The sequence below is a fragment of the Rhinatrema bivittatum genome, chromosome 1, assembly GCF_901001135.1.
Source record: "Rhinatrema bivittatum chromosome 1, aRhiBiv1.1, whole genome shotgun sequence".
Lineage (NCBI taxonomy): Eukaryota > Metazoa > Chordata > Amphibia > Gymnophiona > Rhinatrematidae > Rhinatrema > Rhinatrema bivittatum.
In genome coordinates, this window is record NC_042615.1 from 696,653,084 (window position 1) to 696,676,371 (window position 23,288).

A 23,288-nucleotide genomic window follows, 5' to 3' on the forward strand; every position below is an offset into this window, starting at 1 on the left:
GTTTGGTGTGACTTGTATAGTACGCTTGGCCTTTGATGGCGCTTTCTTTATTATATTTCCTTCTATGGGCCGGATTCATTAGGCTTTTCTCCCATTTTGTGTCTATAGGAAAAACCCATAGTGAATCAGGTACTGTGTACGATGCATATTATTTCCTGTCAGTGTGTTAGCTTGATATATATATATTTTGAAATGCTGATTAAAAAACAGACATTCTGTTTCAGTTGTCTATTATCCCCTCAGTGAAATATGTTCCCACATTCCTTTGGAGATCCCGTCCCTCCAGCTTCATACAATGATCTCTTGTATGCAAGCATTTCACTTTGTGGAAAATACTAACTTCTGGTACTTTATTGAAGTCTTCTGAATATTTGAATATTTGTATCACATCTCCCCTTTCGCTTTTTTTTATGCTACAGGGTACATCTTTAGATTCTTAAAGTTTCTGCAAGCAAAGCAAACAGTGCAGACCAGACACCACTTGGGCCGGCCTCCTATAACTGCCGACATTTATAATATCCTTTTGTAGCTGTGATTCCTAGAACTGGACCTAGTACTCAAGGTGAGAACTCACCAAAACTTTGTGCAGAGGTAACATTACTTCCCTCTTTCTACTAATGGTACATCTCTCCATTCAAACATATTAGCTTTCTCTGCTGTTTTCTCATTCAGTTTGGCTACTTACCTTGAAGACATTAGATATAATGGACCCTAGGTCTCTTTCTTATTTGGTGACCGATAATTTTTTACTTCCCAAATGGCACATGTCCTGGGATTTCTCTACCCCATATGCATGGTTTTGCTATTTTAATTAAAGTACAGTTGCTAAACCCTGAACAACATTTAAAAATAATCTTTCATATTATCTCTAGACCCTGGTACATCTACTCTGTTACAGATTTTCATATCAACTGCAAACAGGCAAACTTTCCCTCCCTAAAAAAGTTACTTTTAAAGGCAGTGAAGGAGGACAGACCTATCCTTCAGTTCATCTTCTCTTCACCAGTGTGGCTCTCACTGACCACCACTCTCCAAGTCCTGTAGTTTAACCATCTTCTCATCCAGTTAATAATTTGTGCCCCACTTTCAAAGTGGCTACCTACCTTGCTCACCAGTCATCTATGGGAAATAGGGTCAATAGTCTTATTGAAAGCCAGACAGGCCATATCCACTGCATTGTTCCTGATTGACTAGTGGCCACCTCCTTCAAAGAATTCAATCAAGTTTGTTTGCAAGATCTTTCTTATTGCCATGGATCTTATAAACCACCAGCTTCAAGGTCTTCTACCATTTTTCCCTTCTCTAATGTTTCTATTGTTTTACTCACTACTGATGTAAAACTAACAGGTGTACAGTTCTCTGCTCCCTCCTTGTTCCCAATCGAGTGGAGTGATAGTACACCTGCTGTTCTCCAGTCTCTTGGAAACCTCCCTTGTTTCCAGAGATAAGCTGAATTACCTCCATAATTCTGACTCATAACCTTGCCTGTGATATTTATGGGGCAATTTTCAAACTGTCTGCATTGCTACAAAGTTCACAGGCTTTTACCTGGGAGATTTGCCACAGTTTTCAAAGGAAAAATACACACTTACTTTCCCTTCGAAAATCACCAAAAGCGCCTGCAGAGATGAGCACTTTTTTCCTGACCAAAACACAGAGAGTCTGGAAAGCGCACAACATGCACATTGTTGCTTCCCCCTACCTAACCCCACTCTGGGAATGCCTCCAAGAATATGAGGGTAAACATTTACCCGCCCAGGTAAATAGGGATTTTCATGTGTAGAAAGCATTTTATCCCCATAATTTGGCTGTCTGAAAACTGCTCATCCTATATGTGAGTAAATTAGGCTTATAGTGCCATTCAGCACATACCTTTACCCTAATTGTGATGGAGGGCATTTCTGGATCAGCGTTAGGTCAGAGAAGAAAACTATGCATCTGCTGTTATGGGAGTCTCAGTTTTAGTGGACCCTTGGCCGACCTGCTGGAGACTGGGAAAGATGGACAATGTCTCTAGTATATGGCAGGCCGGGAGGCAGATGTTCAGGCAGGACGTAGATGCTCTTCACCCTGGAAGCTGGCGCTCCCCCGGGAGGAGCCCGTAGGAGCCCAACCGCTGGGACTTAGGTGGCTTCACCCTTGGAAGCCGAAGCCCCCCCGGGAGAAGCCCGTAGGGGCCTGGCCGCTGGGACTTAGGCGGGTTATGGATCAGGACAGGTAACTGGAACCAGACTAGAACAGTAGAGACACTGTAACTGGGCTCGGGTTCTGGAACCAGGCAGGAACTGTAGCAGGCAGGCAGGAACCAAGCAGGTACTGTGGCAGGCAGGCAGGAACGGAGTGACGAAGCAAGGCGAGTCACTCCGGGGCACAGCACAAGCGGGAACAGGGAGGTAAACCCGTTGCAAGGCAAAGGCTGGGTGGCCGAGGCTGGCTTATCAAGGCCGTGGCGTCTGATGTCAGGAATTGGGCGGAGTCACCACTGGCGGGAAACGGCCTAGAAAAGCGCCCAAGTGGCGCACACGCGCGCCTAGGAGCAGGGCATCCCTGGGAGACCTCGCAGTGGCGCAGCCCCAGCGGGGACGCTGCCACACAGGCTGCAAACTAGGCCTTTGGAAGCGGGAGCAGTTCCGGGAGCCTGGAGGTAAGGGCCTGGCCGCGGTGCTGGCAGCCAGAACCACAACATCTACTTCTATATTTTTCCTAAATATGCATACAGTTTTGGTTGGGGAAAATATTCACAGAAAAAGGAGGTGCAAATCTTGGCAGGTGCTCTTATTTGAGGCAATTTTGAAAAGTAAACTTACATGCATATATACCGGCTGGCTAAGTGGCAGCCGCTGAATATCCGACAGCATTCAGTAGTCGCCACTTACCCGGCTAGCAGGCCAATACAGTACAGTGCACTCCGGCGGAGTGCACTGTTAACCCGCGATTGGACGCGCGTCCAACCCCCCCAAACCTAATAGCGCCCGCAACATGCAAATGCATGTTGATGGTCCTATTAGGTATTCCCGCGCGATTCAGTAAGTAAAATGTGCAGCCAAGCCGCATATTTTACTTTAAGAAATTAATGCTTACCCAAAGGTAGGCGTTAATTTCTGCCGGCGCCGGGGAAGTGCACAGAAAAGCAGTAAAACCTGCTTTTCTGTGCACTCTCCGACTTAATATCACGGCGATATTAAGTCGGAGGTCCCGAAAGTTAAAAAAAGAAAAAAGAAAAAAAAATTTGAAATAGGCCCGCGGCTTGAAAACCGGACACTCAATTTTGACGGCGTCCGGTTTCCGAACCCGTGGCTGTCAGCGGGCTCGAGAACCGACGCCGGCAAAATTGAGCGTCGGCTGTCAAACCCGCTGACAGTCACCCACTCCTGTCCGAAAAGAGGCGCTAGGGATGCGCTAGTATCCCTAGCTTCTCTTTTTACTGTCGGCCCTAATTTAAATAAATTAAATTATTGTATTGCACGCACAGGAGAATGTCCAATGTGTGCGCTGTATCGGCCCGTAAGTGGATAGCCAGAAATCTTGTGGGTGGGCAATGGGCATTTTGGAGTGGCACTACTTATCCGGTTAACTTAGCTGGTTAAGTACCAGACCTGACATAGAGCAGGTTTAAGTTAGCCGGATATGGCTTATCTGGCTAAGTGGTGACTTCTACAGAGATATTTAGCAGTATAGTTGTACTGCTGAATATCCCATAGCTTAACATCTAGGTTTGAATATTGAGGCCCACCCAATTAAATAATACGTACATAAGAACATAAGAAATTGCCATGCTGGGTCAGACCAAGGGTCCATCAAGCCCAGCATCCTGTTTCCAACAGAGGCCAAACCAGGCCACAAGAACCTGGCAAGTACCCAAATACCAAGAAGATCCCATGCTACTGATGCAATTAATAGTTTTATTCCTTTTGTTACACAATTTATTTGAAGGGCAGCAATATTTGGACACTATTACTCTTTGCTATAGAATCAAGCAAAATTATTCAAATATGATCTTTTATGCAAAAGTATATTCCTAATTAGCCAAACAGCCTCCACGATAAGAACAGGTACTACCTAGAATAAGAGCTGTTTCCACAAACAGTCCTAGAAGGATGAACTTACTTCCATGAAAGGAGTACCTAATGATAGCAGCTGGGGATGCAAATAAATGGGTAAACACTCCAAAAAGTGGTCTTGGATTTTATTTTTAGTAGCAGACAGTGTCTGACCATTCTGAAATCAAACTTCCTGGAGAGAAAAGTTCTTGTGAGGTTAGCAGAGGGTGAAAGAATATTTGCTCCAAGAATTGGTCTGGCTGATTTCTCCCTATAAACCTACGAAGTCAGTTAATTAATTTAATTTCTTTAGAGTTACTGCAGTTCATGCTGCACGGGTATTTCTTACTAGTAGCTTTATACAAGCATTAACCTCACTGTCAAAAGTCTTTCTCGTAGCATTTGAGTAATTGTTACAGCTGTGATAGGTCATCAGAAAAACACTTGCTGCTAATCAGATGCAGGAATATTGCTGGCACAAAGCAGCCATGAGTTCACAACAGTTTCTCTCTAGACAATTAACCACTAGCCACAAGGCTGCGGCTTGCAAATATTGATATGAGTATCTCTCATAGCAACGGTTTTAAACAAGATGTTATGAGTTACAGGGATCATTCAAGTCTGAATATTTCTGTATTTTAAAAAACAGTGGTAGTTCTACTCATATCCTGCTTCAATAAGCTGAAAGAAAACTGTCTTCTCAATTTGCAGCCCAACATAGAAGAAAGCGTCCTTCCTTTGTTCAATGCAAGCCTGCTTTCCATCAGAAGACTTTTATCCAGCAGTGCTGAGTCTGAATATGAAACATAGACCTGCACATATTTTAAAAATCTCCGATTCTTGGGAATAAATACTATTTACTATTTACTATTAAATATGTGTCTTTAGACAGCATGAGATCAATATTCAAAATTAAACATTTAAATGGATAACTTGGATTTCATGGAGTTAGATGGATAACTTGAGAGTTAGATGGAAAAAAAACAGGTGCAAACATCTGGGGGTAACGTGCCCTCGTGGCAAGCTTCAAAGTGGAGGCATGTGTGCACTGTCTCTTTAAAAATCTGTACAAAGTTCATGGACCTTGAACCTGGGCGGGCTGTTTTAAAAATTGCCCTTACAGGTTACTTGTGAGTTATCCATCTAAATGGCTTTGAATATTGACTAGAAATGTGCATTTGTGTTAAACAAAATAGATAATGGCAACGATATTGTCTGTTTTGTCTCTTTTCGGGAGTGCCATGAAACGAAAAAAAATTACAAAATTTTGCAAAAACTACTATTTCGTGTTAGTGTGCACTAACGGGATTTAGTAACGGGATTATAGTAACTATAGTTAGTGCGCACTAACTGAAGATGTTAACAATCAGTTAAAAAGTATCAATTGGGGGTGTAGTTTGTTAGCTAGAGTTATAGTTATGCATTCCCATAGTTACTTGTTTGTGTTCCCAAATTTGCAAGGTGGTATTTGTGGGGGGATGGCCGGTGCCTGGTAACAAACAAACAATTGTTATAATAAATATTTAATACCATCGTCAGCAAAAGCATGTAATGCAAATGCATATTGGAGAAATTACTTACCTGATATTTTAGTTTTTCTTAGTGTAGACAGATGGACTCAAGACCAGTGGGTATGGTGCTCTTCTGCTAGCAGATGGGAAACGGAGTCAGATTTCAAAGCTGATGTCACTCTAGCTATACCCCTTCAGTAACCTCAGCTCTTCAGTAGTCTCTTCGAAAAGCCATTGTGGATATATCTTTGCTTAAATAACTTGATTAAACTGGTTTAAAACTTGAACTGGTTCAACTAATTTTCAAAACTGGAGACTGCCAGTGCACTCAACCAATTAACGCCGACACCGGAAAAACTGTGGGTGTCTTGAACTAGGGGTAAGCTGCAGCTTACCCGTATTGCTTAGTCTCGAGGTTTGCTATCCGAGGTTCTCCTTTTCTGGGGCAGCCATGGGCGGGATGCTGAGTCCATCTGTCTACACTAAGGAAAACTAAATTATCAGGTAAGTAATTTCTCCATTTCCTAGTGTGTAGCCAGATGGACTCAGGACCAGTGGGATGTACAAAAGCTACTCCCAGACAGGGCGGGAGGCTGCCTGTGGCCCACTTAGTATTGCCCTTGCGAAGGCTGCGTCTTCTCAGGCTTGAACATCCAGGCAGTAGAACCTGGAGAAGGTGTGTATGGAGGACCATGTTGCTGCCCGACAGATCTCGGCAGGCGACAGGAGCTTGGTTTCTGCCCAAGAAATTGCCTGGGCCCTCGTAGAATGAGCCTTAACCTGTAGTGGTAAGGGATTCCCTGCCTCTATGTAGGCTGCCTTGATTACTTCCTTGATCCAGCGGGCTATGGTCGCCCTCGAGGCCGCTTCTCCTTGTTTCTTCTCGCTGTGAAGAATGAACAAGCGATTCGTTTTGGTTCTTCTGGGTGAGGGACGCTGAGAGCTTTTATTCCTATCTTCTGGTAGCCGAGGCACTGGAGATTCGCCCCATTTGCTGGCTAACTTCTCCAGTTCACTTCCGAACAAGAGAGATCCTTTAAAGGGCATTCTTGTGAGATTTGCTTTATATGTTACGTCCGCAGACCAATTCCATAGCCATAGTTGTCTTCTGGCTGCCACTACCGAGGCTATGCCTCTGGCTGAGGTAAGCACCAGGTCTGAGCTTGCATCCATCAGGAAGGCTGCTGCAGGTTCCATCGTCTCACTGGTTTACGTTCCAGAGTTATTTGACTCTCTCGAGAGAAGCAAGCAGGAACATGCCACCAGTGCGCAGCAGGAAGCAATCTGCAGTGTCACTGCTGTTGCGTCGAAGGCCTGCTTAAGGATGGATTCCAATCATCTATCCTGAGTATCCTTCAATGCAGCCCCTCCCTCAATGGGAATTGTTATTTGCTTTGAGATGGCACAGACCATGGCGTCTACTTTCGGGAAATGCAGGCGCTCCTTGGTCACTGGTTCTAGGGGTATAGGGCTTGCAAGGCCTGACCCCCTTTGAAACTGGCCTCCGGGGCATCCCACTCCAGGTCAATCAGTTCCTGGATGGCTTCCATCATTGGGAAGTATCATGAGGCTTTACAAACGGACACCAAGATGGTGGTTCTTCTTTGGTTCCGCCATAGGCTCCATGCCTGGAATACCCAGAGTCTTCAGAGTCTGGGAAACAAGGGCTAGTAATTCATCCTTCTGGAGCATGGTTCGGTATGGTTCCAGGCCTGGAGGGATTTCTCCTTCTTCTAGGGAGTCGCCATCATCCTCTTAGGTGTCTGGGTCCCTCTCAGGGAAATTCTTGGTTAGGTGAAGCATGCTTCGAGGCATCTGAGTAGGGCTGGGAGGATCTTGTGCTTCCGGCAGGGGTTGAGCACAGGGTGCAGATGGGGCTGATTGCGCCTGAATGAAGGCTTGCAGCCCTTGGAAAATTTCTAACCAGGAGAAGGTCCCTGGATCCATGTTAGTCCCAGGGGGAGTCGGCGTAGGAGCCCCTGATGTGCCCTCTTGTGGAGAGGCCATCTCAGAGATGCATAGATCCAGGGAACTATGTAGTAGTTCTGGACCCATCCCCCAACAGTGAGGGACCAGGCTTTGGTTCCCCCTGGGCTTCTTCGCAATGCTGGCACAGGCAGGACTCCAGTTCAGGCTGCACAGCTTTTATGTGGCAGGCTGTGCAAAGAGAGTGCCTTCTGGCCTTCTTGGGTACCGGTGCCATTGCCTCTAGCTTCAATGCGCGCGTGTAGCTGTAAATGCGGCTGTGCGTGTAGTTGTGCATGCGGGGTGCGCTCGGTTGTTGCTGAGTTGTGCGTATGGCCAAGTTGTGCGCGCGGTTATGCGCACAGCTGTGAGCGTGTTTGTATTGGGCGCGCGCGAGTTAGGCGCATTGACTGCCCAGCCTGCTCCACGCGTACCGCCGGTCGAGAAGGGAAGATGGCGCCGACGCCCCCACGCGTAAGATGGCGCCCCCGATGGTCTCCATGTGGACCCCTGCCCCGGATCGGGGCCTAGCCCAACCAGGGCTGCTCAATCCAATCGGTGCTCCCTTTTACCTCGCCGGGAAGTAAATCAAATCGGTACGGCAATCCGAGCCTTGGAGACCGGAGAACTGATTTAAAGTTTTCTGCTTACCTTACCTTCACTGCCGTGCTCAGTTTTGCACCCGTTGCCTTTCAGCCACTCTGGGGGCTAAGTCTATGCCGGGAACTGGCTACCAGACCAAGGCGCACCTCTGAGGGATATCGGAAATCACCTCAGGAATTCTCAACTGGGGGAGGGACCCTTAGGTTTCACCGCAGGAGAGCGGGGCTCAATCTTCTTTAAGGTAATTTTTCTTTTTTTCTTTCTTCTTTACTGTATTTGTTAACACTATTCTAGTGTGTGGGATAGTGTCTGCATCTGCTAGGAGACGGAGAGATACAGAAGAGCTGAGGTTACTGTAGGGGTATATCTAGACTGACGTCAGTTTTGAAATCTGACTCCGTCTCCCATCTGCTAGCAGAAGAGCACAATACCCACTGGTCCTGAGTCCATCTGGCTACACTCTAGGAAATTTGAATTTGCCAGTCCCTTTGTATTTTAGGAAAGGGGCACTGGCATTTTGGTACATGCATACTTTTAATTGGGCGTGTTTGTGTGGGGGGGTAACTGGTGAGAGGGGAAGTGACTGGGGTGGTGGGAGGGAGAATGTCTGGTTGGGGTGATGACTGGTGAGAGAGAGAGAGGCAGCCTGGTGTGTGTGGGGGTGACTGGTGAGAGGGGGAGTGACCGGGGTGGCTATATGGGGTGATAGGTGGGATAGAGACTGGAGTGGTGAGGGGGTGAATGGGGTGACTGTATGGGGTGAAAGATAGGAGAGAGAATGGTTGGAGTAGTGACTGGTGAGAGAGGCAGCCTGGTGTGTGTGGGGTGACTGGTGAGAGGGGAAGTAGCTAGGGTGAATGTATGGGGTGGGGAGTGGGAGAGAGTCTGGTTTGAGTGGTGACTGGTGAGAGAGAGGTAGCCTAGTGTGTGTGAGGGTGACTGGTGAGAGGGAGAGTGATTGGGGTGGCTGTATGGGGTGACAGGTGGGAGAGAGACTGATTGGAGTGGTGAGAGGTTGTGAATGGGGTGACTGTATGGGGTGACAGAAAGGAGAGGACTGGTTGGGGTGGTGACTGGTGAGAGAGAGGCAGCCTGGTGTGTGTGGGGGAGTGACTGGGGTGGCTGTATGGGGTGACAGGTGGTAGAGAGACTGTTTGCGATAGTGACTGGTGAGAGAGATAGACAGTCTGTTGTGTATGGGATGGGACTAGTGAGAGGAGAAGTGATTGGGGTGACTGTATGGGGTGACATGTGGGAAAGAGAGGCAGCCTGGTGTCTGTGTGTGGGGTGACTGGGGTAACTGTATGGGGTGACAGGTTACCCCCACACACACCAGGCTGCCTCTCTCTCTCCAGTCACCACTCCAACCAGACTCTCTCCCACTTGTCACCCCATACATTCACCCAAGTTACTTCCCATCTCACCAGTCACCCCTCCCCCCTCAAACACACAGACTCATACCAGGGTAATTCAAAGCATGAGGATCCCAAAATGCCAGGGCCCCTTTCCAAAAATACAAAAGGATTGGTGAATTCATTACATGCTTTTGCTGACTAGAACTTGATGCTATAAAATTACATCACTTGTTTGTTTACACTTGTTAGCCCCACAAACACCACCCTGCAATCATAGCAACACAAAGGAGTAGCGGTAACTAAGGAGGCAGCCAAAGGAATGCAGAACCGTACCTCCAGCTAACAAATGCCTCCCAAATTGACACTTTTTAACTGCTTGGTAACATTTTCAGTTAGTGCGCACTAACTCAGAAATCATGGAAACCCGAAATAAACCCCCCCCCCCCAAACCGTTTTAAAAATGAAATTGAACAGATAACGACCAGAAACAAAAATGAAAAGAAAACAAAATCAATGCACATCCCTAAAATGACCTCCATATTTTAAATTCTGGTAGGTAGAAATGCTTGTAATTTTCATGCATAGCGATTACATCTTTTCCTCTTGTATTCTACCTCTGTTACTTGTATTAATCATTCACTGCATCCCTATAATGGCGTTTCTATCAGCTCCTTATAAAGCGCTACATACAGTGCCAACATTACACCCAAATAAAATATCGGGGCAGTTTTGTTAGGATAATGTGATACCAATTCTTTTCCAAGTAATCAGTTTTGAGTTACTGGTCTTTACTGGGATTATTTGGAAGAGTAAGAACATAAGAACCTGGCCATACTGGGTCAGACCAAGGGTCCATCAAGCCCAGCATCCTGTTTCCATCAGTGGCCAATCCAGGCCATAAGAACATGGCAAGTGACTAAAATGTCAAACTACAGTAGTCACCCCAATGGAACACTAATTTTCTTTTAAAATCTTTTCCAGCTATATACAACAAAAATGCAGTCCTTTCCCACAGACATCATGAATGCCTACTGCACAGCAGCCTGAATATAGTTAACATAGTATAAAGGTTCCCCCCTATACCTAGTACACAAAAAGTCTTCTTTTTGTATAAAAGTAATTCTCAGCAAAATTTGGAGAATCTATCATTTTAGACATGTAACTGTCTGCACGAAAAATGCCCAGGAAGATGTAAGTGCGACCACCAGAATATGTAATTAAAAGGACAGCAGAATAAACGTCAATTTTATGTCATTGTTTTCATCCCAGCATTGCAAGACACGGGGAAGGCAAATCTCAACAGCCGTTTTCCCCAGGTAAAAGAGCTATCTGAGAATTGCTCACCCTTAGCAAAACTAAAATCAGGCCTGGGCTTCCCCGCTGTGCATCCTTCTAGCTGTAGGAGGAGGAGGAGGTGTAGCCAGGGGTGCGGGTTTTGGGGTCAGGGAGGTAAATAACGTATGTAGCTTGTATTTTCAAATCTGCACTCATTATTTTCCATTCAAAAAGTGCCCGAAGGAAAAAAGCAAAGGGCAAATGTCTGGGGGTAACGTGCCCCCCTCCCCCCCCCCCCAGAGGCAAGCTTCAAAGTGCAGGCATGTGTGTACTGTCCCTTTAAAAATCTGTACAAAGTCCATGCGCTTTGCACCTGGGCGGGCTGTTTTAAAAATTGCCCTCATGGGGTGCAAAAAGAACACAGTCTTGCCAAATCTTCTAGACACACAACCAGCTCAATATCGCCAATGCTGCAAACAAAGGCTTGTTCAGCCTGAATTCTCCCCTCCACCCCCCCAGGTAGCTCTGGGCATTACCTGCCAACAAAGTCAACACTAAGGAAAAATGCAACCACTTGTTCAAAGTGAGAGGCTCCTAACCACTCTTTGCAGGGTTGGTGCACAGATCCTCCAGCCTCACCGCCTGCCCCTGCTTCCATTCTGCAACCTCTCAGTGTGTGAGTTACACCAACAGAGTAAACTGCCTGACATCCAGAAAAAAAATGAATAAAGGAAATGGGGCTGGTTAGCCTTCGCCTTACCTTTACCCTCCCCCAAGTTTGCTTGGCCTGTGTCAATGCAAAGCCGGTAGGACAGCAACGAATTTCCCTTTGCTCAGAGCAAACATTGGAAGGAGAGATTTCAAAATATCCTGGCCAGTTTAACTTGGCACACGCCTCCTCTATTCATTCTGATGTCCAGTTTCAGAGTGTTGCATAGTACAATACATTCTTTCATTAATTCAGAACTGGACAAAAATTTGAGGACCAGGAATTTAATGTACAAGAACAAGTGAGAGGACTGGAAAAGGAAACTCTTGAGGGAGTTTTTTTTGTCACGCTATACATTAGAGACATGGTTGCTTCGCACCTACCTGCAATTCCTTGTAGCAGCCCACATACATTAAAAATACTTTTCTTCATAACACTTTGGATGCACATGGTAAAAACAGACACAAAGGCCACAGCACAGAGGATCAAGATCCCCACCGCTAAGAAAATAGCCGTGGCCTGCCAGAAACCACTTGCGATTTCACTGAAGTTCTCAGCATAGGGTCCACAAAGCGTTTCTCGTCTGAAATACTGCACTGTGGGGTTTTTGATACAGCGTCCATAGATGCCCAAGGTTGGATAGTAAGCTTCCTCCGAACCTCCTGTCCTGTTGTCTGTCCCATCTGTGCCTGCGGCTTTGGCTTTACCAATCAGCCAGTCGGCACTCATAAAGGCAATGAGCTCTGCAAAGGCAACGATTATACTCAGGAGGGTCCACAGCATTGAGCGGCAAGTTACAATAACATGACACATGGTGGAGTCCAGTACTTGAGACCTGAAGTGAAAAATATGAAAAAATAAAAATAAATTGCTCAAAAAAAAAAAAAAACCCAACAAAAAAAAAAAACCACACAAAAACAAAACAAAAATCCACAATGTTCTGGTTGCCTTAGCCAGTTACCGAAATCGGAGATGTACTGTATCCTTTAGAACGGGTTTGCTGCCCAAGGGTTTGCAACTGGACTGCTCATTTGCTCATGATGTTTAGCCTCTTTCCTTTTTGGTTCTCTGGCTGCTGAGTACAGAAGCATCTGCTCCTTTGTTAATATTCATCCCAGTATATGACGCTATATAGTTTTCTTGGGGAGTTCCCAAAGACTGCCCACTGGTTTGACATCACACACCTATAGGAAAGAAAGAATAAAATGTTAAACGACAAAATAGGCAAGACGCCACCCCCCCTTATCACTGCCAGAAATCACTCTGCCTTCTTGTAAAAAAAAAAAAAAGATACATGGAAAAAAAAAACTTCTGAATCAACATGTGAAACGGGCTTGTCAGATGCAGCCTGCTGGAAACTTCCCAGGCTTAGCCTCTCAGCTGTGATTAATCTGTTCAACTACAGCATGGACTGTGTCTGCTAAGCCCCTGGGTTCTCCCGGGAATGGTTTGTCGAAAGCTGTGGGGTCACGGCAATCCTTACGAAAAAAAAATTTTTTTTCAAACATTAAGAAATAAATAAAAGGTGGTTTGGGCAATTAGCCAGCTCAGTTCTGATGTTCAGAATGGCGAGCTGTTCAGACATGCTTAGGGCGGGATATTTCTTTCGTATCTTGAGATGACTGCTAAAAGTCAAACATCAGGCGGAATGTGCCGCACTTTCGGAAGAGGCTTTCAGGGCAACAGTGAATGCAAGTGGCATGTGCCAATACTGACCAAGGACACTTCCTGCAGCATGGGCATATTAAAGAAAGAAGCATAGACTAATACAGGAGATGCAGGACCTGCCGTACGCCAATGCACTGGCCCTCAAGAGTCCTGCTTTGGGATAAAGTCAACCCTCTTTTTGGAATTTATTGATGGTACTTGATATAGGTTTCTGTGTCCTAAAGCAAAACAGATCCAGCACTGTGTTTTCAGTGAATATTTATTAAAGAATAGACTTTAAGGATGATAAAAAGGTAAGGTAAAAATTAGGAATAAATTAAAAAAAAAAAAAAGAAAGAAAAGCCCTCGGGGGAGGGGGTCAATTTTCAAACAGCCTGTACAGTTTCACACTATACAAGTTATTTTTTATTTTATTATTTTTTTTTTTTAACATGTGATTTCTGGGTATCTTCAAAGAAAACCTACCTATGGTGTATCTCTTTGAAAATTTGCAAATGCGAAGTCTGAGCATTAAGGAGTAGATTTTAAAAGAAGCACGTGAGCATCCATGTGTATACGCTTCCCGGCACGCATATATGGATGCACCGATTTTATAACATGCGCGCGCCGGCGTGTGCTTGTTATAATATAGTTAGGCCACGTGCACATGTGCGCCGGAGTTTGTAATCCGCGTGCGTAAGGGCGGGTGGCGCGAGCAAGGGGGGATGGTAGACTTCCAAAACTTCTGTGCGGCGACGCATCCTGACCTTCCCCAATTCCCTCCCAGTCTGTTCCAATTAAGGAGCGAATTGGGAAGGAACTTCCCTACCCCCTACTCTAACCTCCCTTCCCCTTCCCCTCTCCTCCCCACCCCCTAAACCCTTTCGCCTACCTTTTTTTTTTTTTTTTTAATTTTGTTGCTTACTGCTCAGTTGAAGCAGTAGCAACTTGCATGCGCCGCTAGTCCCTTCCCCGGCACAGCGGCAAATGGGTGCTGTACTGGCCGCCTCCAGCCAGCCCCACCCCTTTCCTTCGGCCTGGCACTTCTACGCCGATTAAAAATTTGGCTGTAATTGTCTGTGCATGTTACATCTCCTCTCGGGTGTTTGAGCAGTTGCAAAATAGCAAGCATCCAGCTGAAAATTGAGGGCCTGTTTTTCAAATGGATTTACACCCTTAAAACTATGTTTTATATGAGTAAATGTACTTTACCTGTGTAAGTGGGCTTTTGAAAATCACTACAATATATGCCCTTGAATTAGCCATAGGTTTTACCCACAGTAAGTTCACATAGGTGAATTTTTAAAGGAGTTACGTGTGTAAAAGTAACATTAACAGAGCAATTTAAAAAAACCAATTTATGCACGTAAAGTGCATTTACACTTGAATATCCTATGGACAAGTCAATGGCATATATTGTAGTGATTTTCAAAAGACCACTACTTACACGGGTAAAATGCATTTTCATGTGTAAAACCCAATTTTAAGCGTGTAAATGCTTTTAAAAATCAGGCCCAATGCATGTAAATGGGCTTTTGAAAATTGCTCCGATAGCATGTTACATTTACATGCGGAACTCCTTTGAAAATTCACCTGTAAATGCACAGGCACTTTTTTCCGCCTGGGACCTAAGCACAGCCTTGGGAGCGCCTCTTTCTAAATCTGCTAGCAGTGCGCACGCTCTGGGACCTTTTTGCATTACTTTTAGCCTCATTTCAGGAAGGCAGATTTCACCCAGGTAAATGCCTTTACAAATCTCCACCCCCACCTCTACAATAATGCTTTGGGGAAGGAGGTTGGAAGCTATTAAGCCTGCCTCTTTAAGCTGTTTCTTTTGAAAATATATCCATGAGCACAATTAGGCTCCTTGGAGTGATCCTCTATGCAGGCAGGTACATTCTTAAGCCGAGACCTGGCTCGCACAGATGCAAAGCCACAAAATGACATTTTAAACTACTTGCCATTTGTAAGGAGGCGGAGGCCCATTATCCATTTCTGCCTCTCATCAACGGTTATGTACACCAGGTGATACGGATTTAAAAAAAAATGTTCACCGTTACCTTATGACTTGTCTTACACACTGCTGCTGCATGCAGCATGCACCTATATGCCTTTAAATTTCAAACAGGGTCCTACATTTCAAAGGAAATGTTTTAGCGTACTTATACAAATAAAAAATGGAGTATAAAACCAAGGTGGTAACATTGTAACAGGTTATTTTGATATTTTTAATGAAAATCCTCAACATTTGTAGCATTGCTTGCCAGTACTCAATTACTAATTTTACTTCTTTTTTTCCCAATTCCCCCTCCCCCAATGTGCAATATTCTGGTACAAATACTGGCCCCAGAGGAAACTGGATTCTTTGTAGGTTGTGATGCCTTTTACTAAATCAGCAAGAAAACTGTTAATGTACAAAAACTTTTGAGCCCGCACACATCCCCTTCAGAGACTACAATTATAATTTCTAAAACCAATCTAATAGCCAATTATCTTTCTCCCCTCCTTCATTTTCATTTATTCCTATAATGTAATGGCCAAATTAGCTGTATATCATTTTCCCAAAATATCTGAATCAGGGCAAAGAAGATCCAAACACTCATTACTTTAATAATGAAGACAAAGAAATGTATCTGGCCAAGTGGATTTCAATGGGTCCACACTGATACGATCGGAATGTGATGTGATGCTGATACTATCCTGGCACTAAGATGTCGCACCAGTGGTATTCCTGGTTTTAAACCTGGGGTGGGTGGGAAAAATCATCTCTGTGTCACAGCTGAACACTACCTGTACTCTCAAGGAAGTCAATGAATCCGCTTATTCTAGTTGAAGATAGTGAGATGACCAAGATCAGAAACAGCCATGACGTGGAGATATTTTAATGGTCCAAAAAGCTAGAGATTATTCAAGTACTTCACATGCAAAAGAAAAAATTCAAACTTGCATAATAGTTAGTTAATATCCAAATGGTATTTGGGCTACAAGCTAAAACATGAGCGGCAGTAGCTAGTAGGCATAAGGCATATTTGCACAATCTGACGTCTTCTGCTGCATATTTTTAGGGCGAGCAAACTGCAGATGAAGAGAAATGTGGAACAGTGCATAGAACTTATGGAATAACCAATAGGCAATTACGATGCTTTAGCAATTAGAAAGCTAGCGTTTCCTGTCACAAAGTGTTTCTGGGGATGGTATATGCCATTGGAAAAGGAGGACATATTAGTCTGCATGCTTCTTTACTAAGTCTTTACTTAGCAGGGGGAAATGCCTGCACACAGTTTTCCCGGGATCATTTTCAAAGTGAAAATATACGCGTGCTTTCCCTTTAAAAACTGGTGCAAAATCTTCGGATAATTGATTTTGTAGCACTAAGGGCAGTACATATACATAAGAGAGACTGTCCTTGCTCCGTGCAACTTATAAGACAAGACAAATAATTTCTGGTGATCTCTTAACTATTGCAGTAAACATGTTTTTAACTCATTTACTTTCTCTTTAAATGGCTGCTAGTCTGGGTGTGTGCATGCACAACTGGTGTAATAAGATAATGTTAAAAGGCAAAAGGGTAACAAAGTCCATATTTATTTTCCAGGCAGGGATTTAGCGATAAAGGGGAGATATGAGAGAGGTCTATAAATTAATGAGTGGAGAGCAAAGAGTAAAATGTGATTCAGTTGTTTACTTTTTCAAAAGGTACAAAAACTAGGGGACACAGAATGAAGTGACTAAGTTGTATATTCAAAACCAATAAGAGAAAATATTTTTTTCCTCAAGGCATAATTAAGCTCTGGAATTCCTTGCCAGAGGATGTGGTGAAAGCTGTTACTACAGCTGCATTTAAAAAAGGTTTTGACTAGTTCCTGGAGGAAAAGTCCATAAACCATTATTAAGGTGGACTTGAGGAAATCCATCATTTGCTCCTAGGATAAGCAGCATGGAATCTATCTACTCTTCAGGATTCTGCCAGGTACTTGTGACCTGGATTGGCCACTGTTGGAAGCAGGATAGATACTGGGCTTGATGGACCTTTGGTGTGACCCAGTATAGTAAATTTTATGTTCTTAGTAGAAATGGCCAACTTTCAAGAAAAAGCTATTGGGTAGGGAAATAAGAATACAAGCAAACCGCATTAATATTGGCTAAGTGCGGATGCTATGTTGAGACATCATCATTCTTAGCTTATTTACACTAACTCAATGAAGAGAGTTTAACTGTTGAAAGACAGTCACAAATGCATTTAGTTAGTCCCAGAAAAGGGACTGCAATCTTCTTGTTGGCTAAATATTAAAAATTAAAATAAATCTTTGGGAAAAGCCTCTAGTGTGGGGAAAACAAACTTTGGCTTGGGGAAGCAGAGGGTTGGTCCTTGTCCCTTCTTTGCGCTCTCTCTCTCTCTCTCTCCTCCCACCTTCTTTGCACTATTTATCAAAGTCTCATTATCAAACCCTCCAGCTCAAGGGCCACAGGTGGAGGGAGGAAGAGGCAGAGAGCACCTCTCTCACACACACACTGCTGTTTTCACCTCCTTCCATAACTGCAGATATACTGATAACCAACAGGCAGTAGATGGAGGCAGGAAGAGAAGGACCTGACAGGTGCATTTCTTGCCTGCCTCCGCTCCCCCCCCCCTCCCCAATAGCTGCTCAGATCTGTGGCACAAGATCAATGTCACCCTAAATATTTTCAGTTTCCAGTCGGCAGTGATGGCAACCAGAAATTTCACATCTTGATAATAGCAATAGTAATAAAAAATAATCACTTCTGCTGGACTTTGGTCCACCATGCTCTAAAGGCTGAATAATTTCTGCTACTCTGTCAATAGCGATACTCATTTTATCTACCTCAGAGAGAAGAATGACTCAGTCAGCCATGTCAGAATTTTGACAAATGAACCAGCCGTGCCTATGATGAACATATGTAAATTAACCATTATTAAAGCCATTGTATGTCAATACATTTCATAATTGCTCATTACGACTATCCTCAAAACCTCAGCTGCCACAGCACTTAATGCTTGAAGTGGTGCTTGCCACGCAGAGAAGGCCCTGTAGTGTTTAGACCTAGAAGCAACTTTTCAATGAGGTTTTTGGGGCATTAGGAGATGAAGGCAAAGAAGAGAGGAAAGAAAAATAATGTTACTCTTGAATAATGGTCAGTTCTCATTTCCTATCACAGAAAACCTCTTCCTAAGATCTACCACTCCATCAGGCAAATAAAAATCTTTGGTGTAGCAAGGTTTGTGCTGTGACGCTGACTTCTGGCTAAGATTTATTCTGTTTCTTCTTTAAGATGTTTTAATGCATTTAATGCTAGCCATTTGCATGATAGACCTCTAAGTCCCAATATTCAAAGCATGTTCAGCACTATGTAGCCAGATAAGTGGGACGTATGTGGCTAAGTAGCAGCTGCTGAAGATGCACCTACGTTCAGGGGCAGAGAAAGTTAGCCATAACTAATAACTTACAACGTTCAGAGTTAGCCACATAAGTATCCATGTAAGTTTAGTTGCGCCACAGAGCAGGTCTAAACTTAGTTGGGTAGACTTATCCAGCTAAGTGTGTGTATATATATATATATATATATATATATATATACATACACACGTGTATATTCAGTGGCTTCACTGTATCATTTAAATATATATCATAATTTAGGGATGGATTTATCAAAATGTCTCTAAATGTCTCTTGTTGAATTGTTGGTTATAGTTCTGCTTAGTTCGATGTAAACCGAGTTGATTTGATCTGTATCAAGAAAGTCGGTATAAAAAAGCCTTAAATAAATAAATAAAATGCGGTAAGTACCGCATGCGATAGCAAAAGGGTTGTGTTTTATGCTAATATAGCATTTATTGCAATTTGCACGAAGAGCTAGCTGTTGTATTCAACCACTGGGGGGGGGGGGGGGGGGGGGGAAAGAGGGTTTAGAGAGAGAGAGCAAGCCTGGCCATAATATCATGGCCCATAGGTAGGTATTTGTATCCCTATGGTAGGCCCACCTAGTAACTCAAGGTGGGGATTAGGTACATTAGGACATTCTACGTGATACCTACGAACAGAACAGTGGTCTCTTGTGAAGATTTGCTGGCCTTCGGAGTGAGGAAACTCACTCCAAGATGAGATTTGGGCAAGGTTCTCTCAACCTAGCTTGATGGACTCTCTACCTGGGTAACATCAAGCTAGGTTGAGAGAACATTGCACAAATCTCATCTTGGAGTGAGTTTCCTCACTCCAAAGGTCATCAAATCTTCACAAGAGACCACTGTTCTGTTCGTAGGTGTCACGTAGAATGTCAAAGTGGTCCCTAACCCCCTACACTCTTACCTAATCCCAACCTCGAGTTACTAGGTGGGCCTACCATAGGGATACAAATACCTACCTACGGGCCATGATATTATGGCCAGGCTTGCTCTCTCTCTCTCTCTCTCTCTCTCTCACTCACTCTCTCTCTCACCCTCTCATATTAACAATGGTCCCCCAGTGGTTGAATGCAGGAAATTCAACAGGTTGGCACTTATTGCAGAATCTGAAAAGGGTATCGCATTTTGCTAAATCCAGGCCTAAGTTACTTACACGGCCAGCTTTATCTACCCCCTAGTGATGTTCTCTTGGCTGCAAAATCCTGTTGAATTAACTATTACAGACGCAGTACATTTTTTATTAATAAAATGTTGACCTGCAGTACATTGACAATAAAAATGAAAGCAGAGACCAAATCCTGTTTACTTTACAATTATGCTAGATTATACCAAGATGCCATAAAAGCATCAGATCAATGTGTTCTCCATAAAATACATTGGTATAATGCTATGGTTACTAATGTACACATCATACACTGTATTGTTTGGTTAATTATTCATGGTAGAATTACCTATGACCAATAATAAAACAAGATTTTAATGGAAGGAAGTGAACCCTCAGCTGTGCTTGGGGAAGGGCAAACTTCAAAGCCATTTCTGTGGGTAAAGAAGGGTTTTAGCCAGTTAAATCAGCTTTTTGAAAACTGCCCATCCTCTATCCAAGTAAAAGTTTATGCGTTGTCATGTGTCATTAGAAGCATTCTTGAAAGTCTGTTTTATAGCATATTAAAACGCTGCTGCATTATCTTCACTTTGATTTTTTCCTGTTCTGGTTATGCGTTCTTTTTTTACTTAGACTTTTCTCAGTCAAACATCCGGCTCACAGCTGTGAAAATAAATAACCTGTCTCACCGTGGACCCCAAATCACACATCAGTAAAAGACCAGCAGATAGAACTCTCTTGAAAACCGATGTGCAAAGATCATGAGCTAAGATGCTTCATTCTGCCTTGCTGAAATACCTTGAGAAAAAAGTAATTATGCACTGTATTCCCTGAAAACAGTAGACTAAATTAGAAATGCTTTTGTTTTCAGAACGTATTTATATAAGTACAGAAAAGCTCAGCTGTACTGAAACCTTAATGCCACACCTACTAACACTGCTAAAGAATCTGGTCAGAGAGGGCGATCAATTTTTCCTTTATCAACCCTTGCGGGTTTTTGTGTTACACCATCAGGAATTCAAATTAACTAGATTTCATTAAGAAATATTTCCTGGTTTATAGATGATATTAGGAAGCTGAAATGTTTAGGAAGATTCTTCCAAAGATGGTGGAGGAAGACCCATTTAGATGATGATAAAACAGCAATACTTGACTCACATAAGACACTACTGAAGAGTTATCCTCCTTGATGAATAAATTTCAAAAACCATGACAGTGTCAAATTGACCTAAAGAATGGTTTTGGGTAGTTGCAGTCTCTGGGGTATTCAGATGGATGGGGGGGAGACCCTATGCCCTCGTCTCCCTTAGGCTGGAGTGTTTTGCTCAGCCCTCAATGGTAGGGCTGTGTATTCGTTTCATCCGTTTCCTATACAAGCATGTAATATGAAACGCATTAAACATATGAAACGAATGCACATCTGATTGGCATGTAATGGGAAACATAAAATGAATTAAACAAATGAAACTAATGCACATCCCTACTCAATGGATCCTTCAAAAGATTGGGCGCCCCAGCCGCTACCACCTCGGCGCCGGCTGATCACATCATCGGGTCTCTGTTGGCTTCTGTTGGCTAAGGGAGAGGAGCTTGCAGTTGCTGCAACTAGTGGCTTGATCGTCAAGAGATTGAGAAATACCCCGTCATGGCCAAAACATCAACTATAGGGGAAGCCGTACAGGGAAAACTACAAATCCAAAAGAATGTATGTCTTAAGAGTTTGATTTGTCAAGATTCAGTAATTTCCTTATTAACATTTTCTTTTAAATTTAACAACTGATTTGTTTTACTTTTGTCAAGTGTACAATATATAGTAATTGCTTTAGTAATGCAAATGAGATACTTTTACAGTTTCTAAATTAAGTCAAAAGATCAATCTTGTAAACTATTATAGATTTCACTTATACACAAATCATACCAGCTAACTAATCCTGGTTTACTTAGAATCAATTCTCTGAAGTGATCAACATAATTAGGGGTTATAATCTATTTTCTTACCACACTGACAAAGAGTTTAGCGATTGAAGCTTGGTGCAGTCTCTCTCTGTGGGGCTGATGCAATACTGTGCACTCAGCCGAGCGCACTGTTTAACACGCAGTTGGACGTGGGTTGTGTAGGCACATGCACAGCCCCTTATGCTATAAAGGGATTAGCACCTCTACAATGAGCGTCCATCGCACCGGGAAACTAATAGCGCTCATGTGAATGAAGCTATTAGTTATTCACACCACATGCAGTAAAAAACATGTGCGTCCAATATGCACATTTCTGAGCACCCCAAAAAATTGTACAAAAAAGCAGAAAAAAAGGAAGGAAAGATTAAAAATTTAAACATTTTTTAAAAAGTGCGGGTGGTCAGGTTCGGGAAACGGATGCTCAGTTAACCAGCGTCCGTTTCCTGAACCTGTGGCTGTGCGCCAATTAGGAAAATGGATGCCAATAAATTCAGCATCTGTTTTCTAAACCGGTGGACAGCCAAGCACTCCCGGGCTCCCTCTGACAAGGAGGTGCTAGAGGCGCGCAATCGACCCTAGCGTCTCCTTGGAAACGTGACCCCTAATTTAAATATTGCATGGCACCTCCAGGAGAGGTGCCTGGGGGCGCATTAGGAAAGTGGGCACTGAACACTGAGCGCCCGTTTCAGCGCTTTTTTCTTGCGTCGGTCCCTTTCTGTAGACAGCGGTCTGTATGCTGGTTAGGAGCACAGGAACTTCTTGGCTCAAGTACAGGATCTTCAAAGTCAGCTGTTTGTAGGCTGGTCAAAGGAAATAAGGCAGAGATATAGGCTTTGTGTAGAAATCTTCAGCTCAGTGATTTGGAGTAGAGATTTCCGATCAGTGTCTATCTTCAGGCTACAGACATACCAGCGGTGGCAATGCTGGTCTCAAGGGTGTGTCCATTGCCTGCTGGCACCTGGGATGATTGCGGACTCACGGTCTCTGATGAAGGTGATGGCCCTGCCGTCTTGCTTCTGGGTTCAACTTACTTTACAGCAAGTGAACAGGCAAGAGTACATGCATGAGAGCCAAACAGCATTTGCTTGGAGTTTCCCTTTTTTTTTTCTGGTTGAGAAGTTAAGAGTTCATCTTGGAATATGTGATTACATAGTCTTAGGAATGCTTAAAGATAAGTAGTGTCCAATCAGGGTTTACATCTTTGTTTCAGGCATGCTGGAGGTAAACATTTCTGAGGACTTGTCAAATAAAGTTTATAATCCTGTTTTCTGTAATATCTGCATTTTCCAGTCTTGGCGTAGTGGAAAAAACTGCAAAGTCTTTTAGCTGCTTTCTTCCATCTGTTTGGTTCAGAAAAAATAGCTCTTGGCCTACCTCAGATTTGTGGCCCATTACCTACAGCTGCAAGAGATCAGGTACGCCAAATCAATTCAGGAATGCGACAGGATACGCAGAGTGACTTTCAGCTTGGGAGGCCCTCAGAGTTTACCCTTGAGGACATACAGAAAGTGATTTGGGGGACGGGCAAGTCATGGACTGCCCACATTTCCCTGGTTATGGATGTCTCAGGCTTTAGGAACTTAAATAAATATGCAAGAAGACATTTGGAGGAGATCAAATAAATGGATGGAGGTTGTGGGGTACAAGAAGCTGTTATTAAGGATAATGTGTACCTGCATTCTAAAGTGGAAAATGTAATTAGA

The 23,288-nt window shown here is 43.7% G+C and overlaps 1 protein-coding gene across 5 annotated transcripts in view; it reads right to left on the reverse strand.

The window, feature by feature from the left end:
* The window catches only part of LHFPL2 (LHFPL tetraspan subfamily member 2), a 416,843-nt gene that overhangs the window by 64,813 nt on the left and 328,742 nt on the right, over window positions 1-23,288 (reverse strand). For all 5 annotated transcript variants that reach the window (XM_029575454.1, XM_029575465.1, XM_029575473.1 and 2 more), the window contains 2 exons: window positions 12,420-12,642; window positions 11,842-12,293 (listed from right to left, as the gene is read on the reverse strand). In XM_029575454.1, the coding sequence (XP_029431314.1) occupies window positions 11,842-12,271 (430 nt within the window). In that variant the 5' untranslated portion in view covers window positions 12,272-12,293; window positions 12,420-12,642. The remainder of the gene's footprint in view (window positions 1-11,841; window positions 12,294-12,419; window positions 12,643-23,288) is intronic.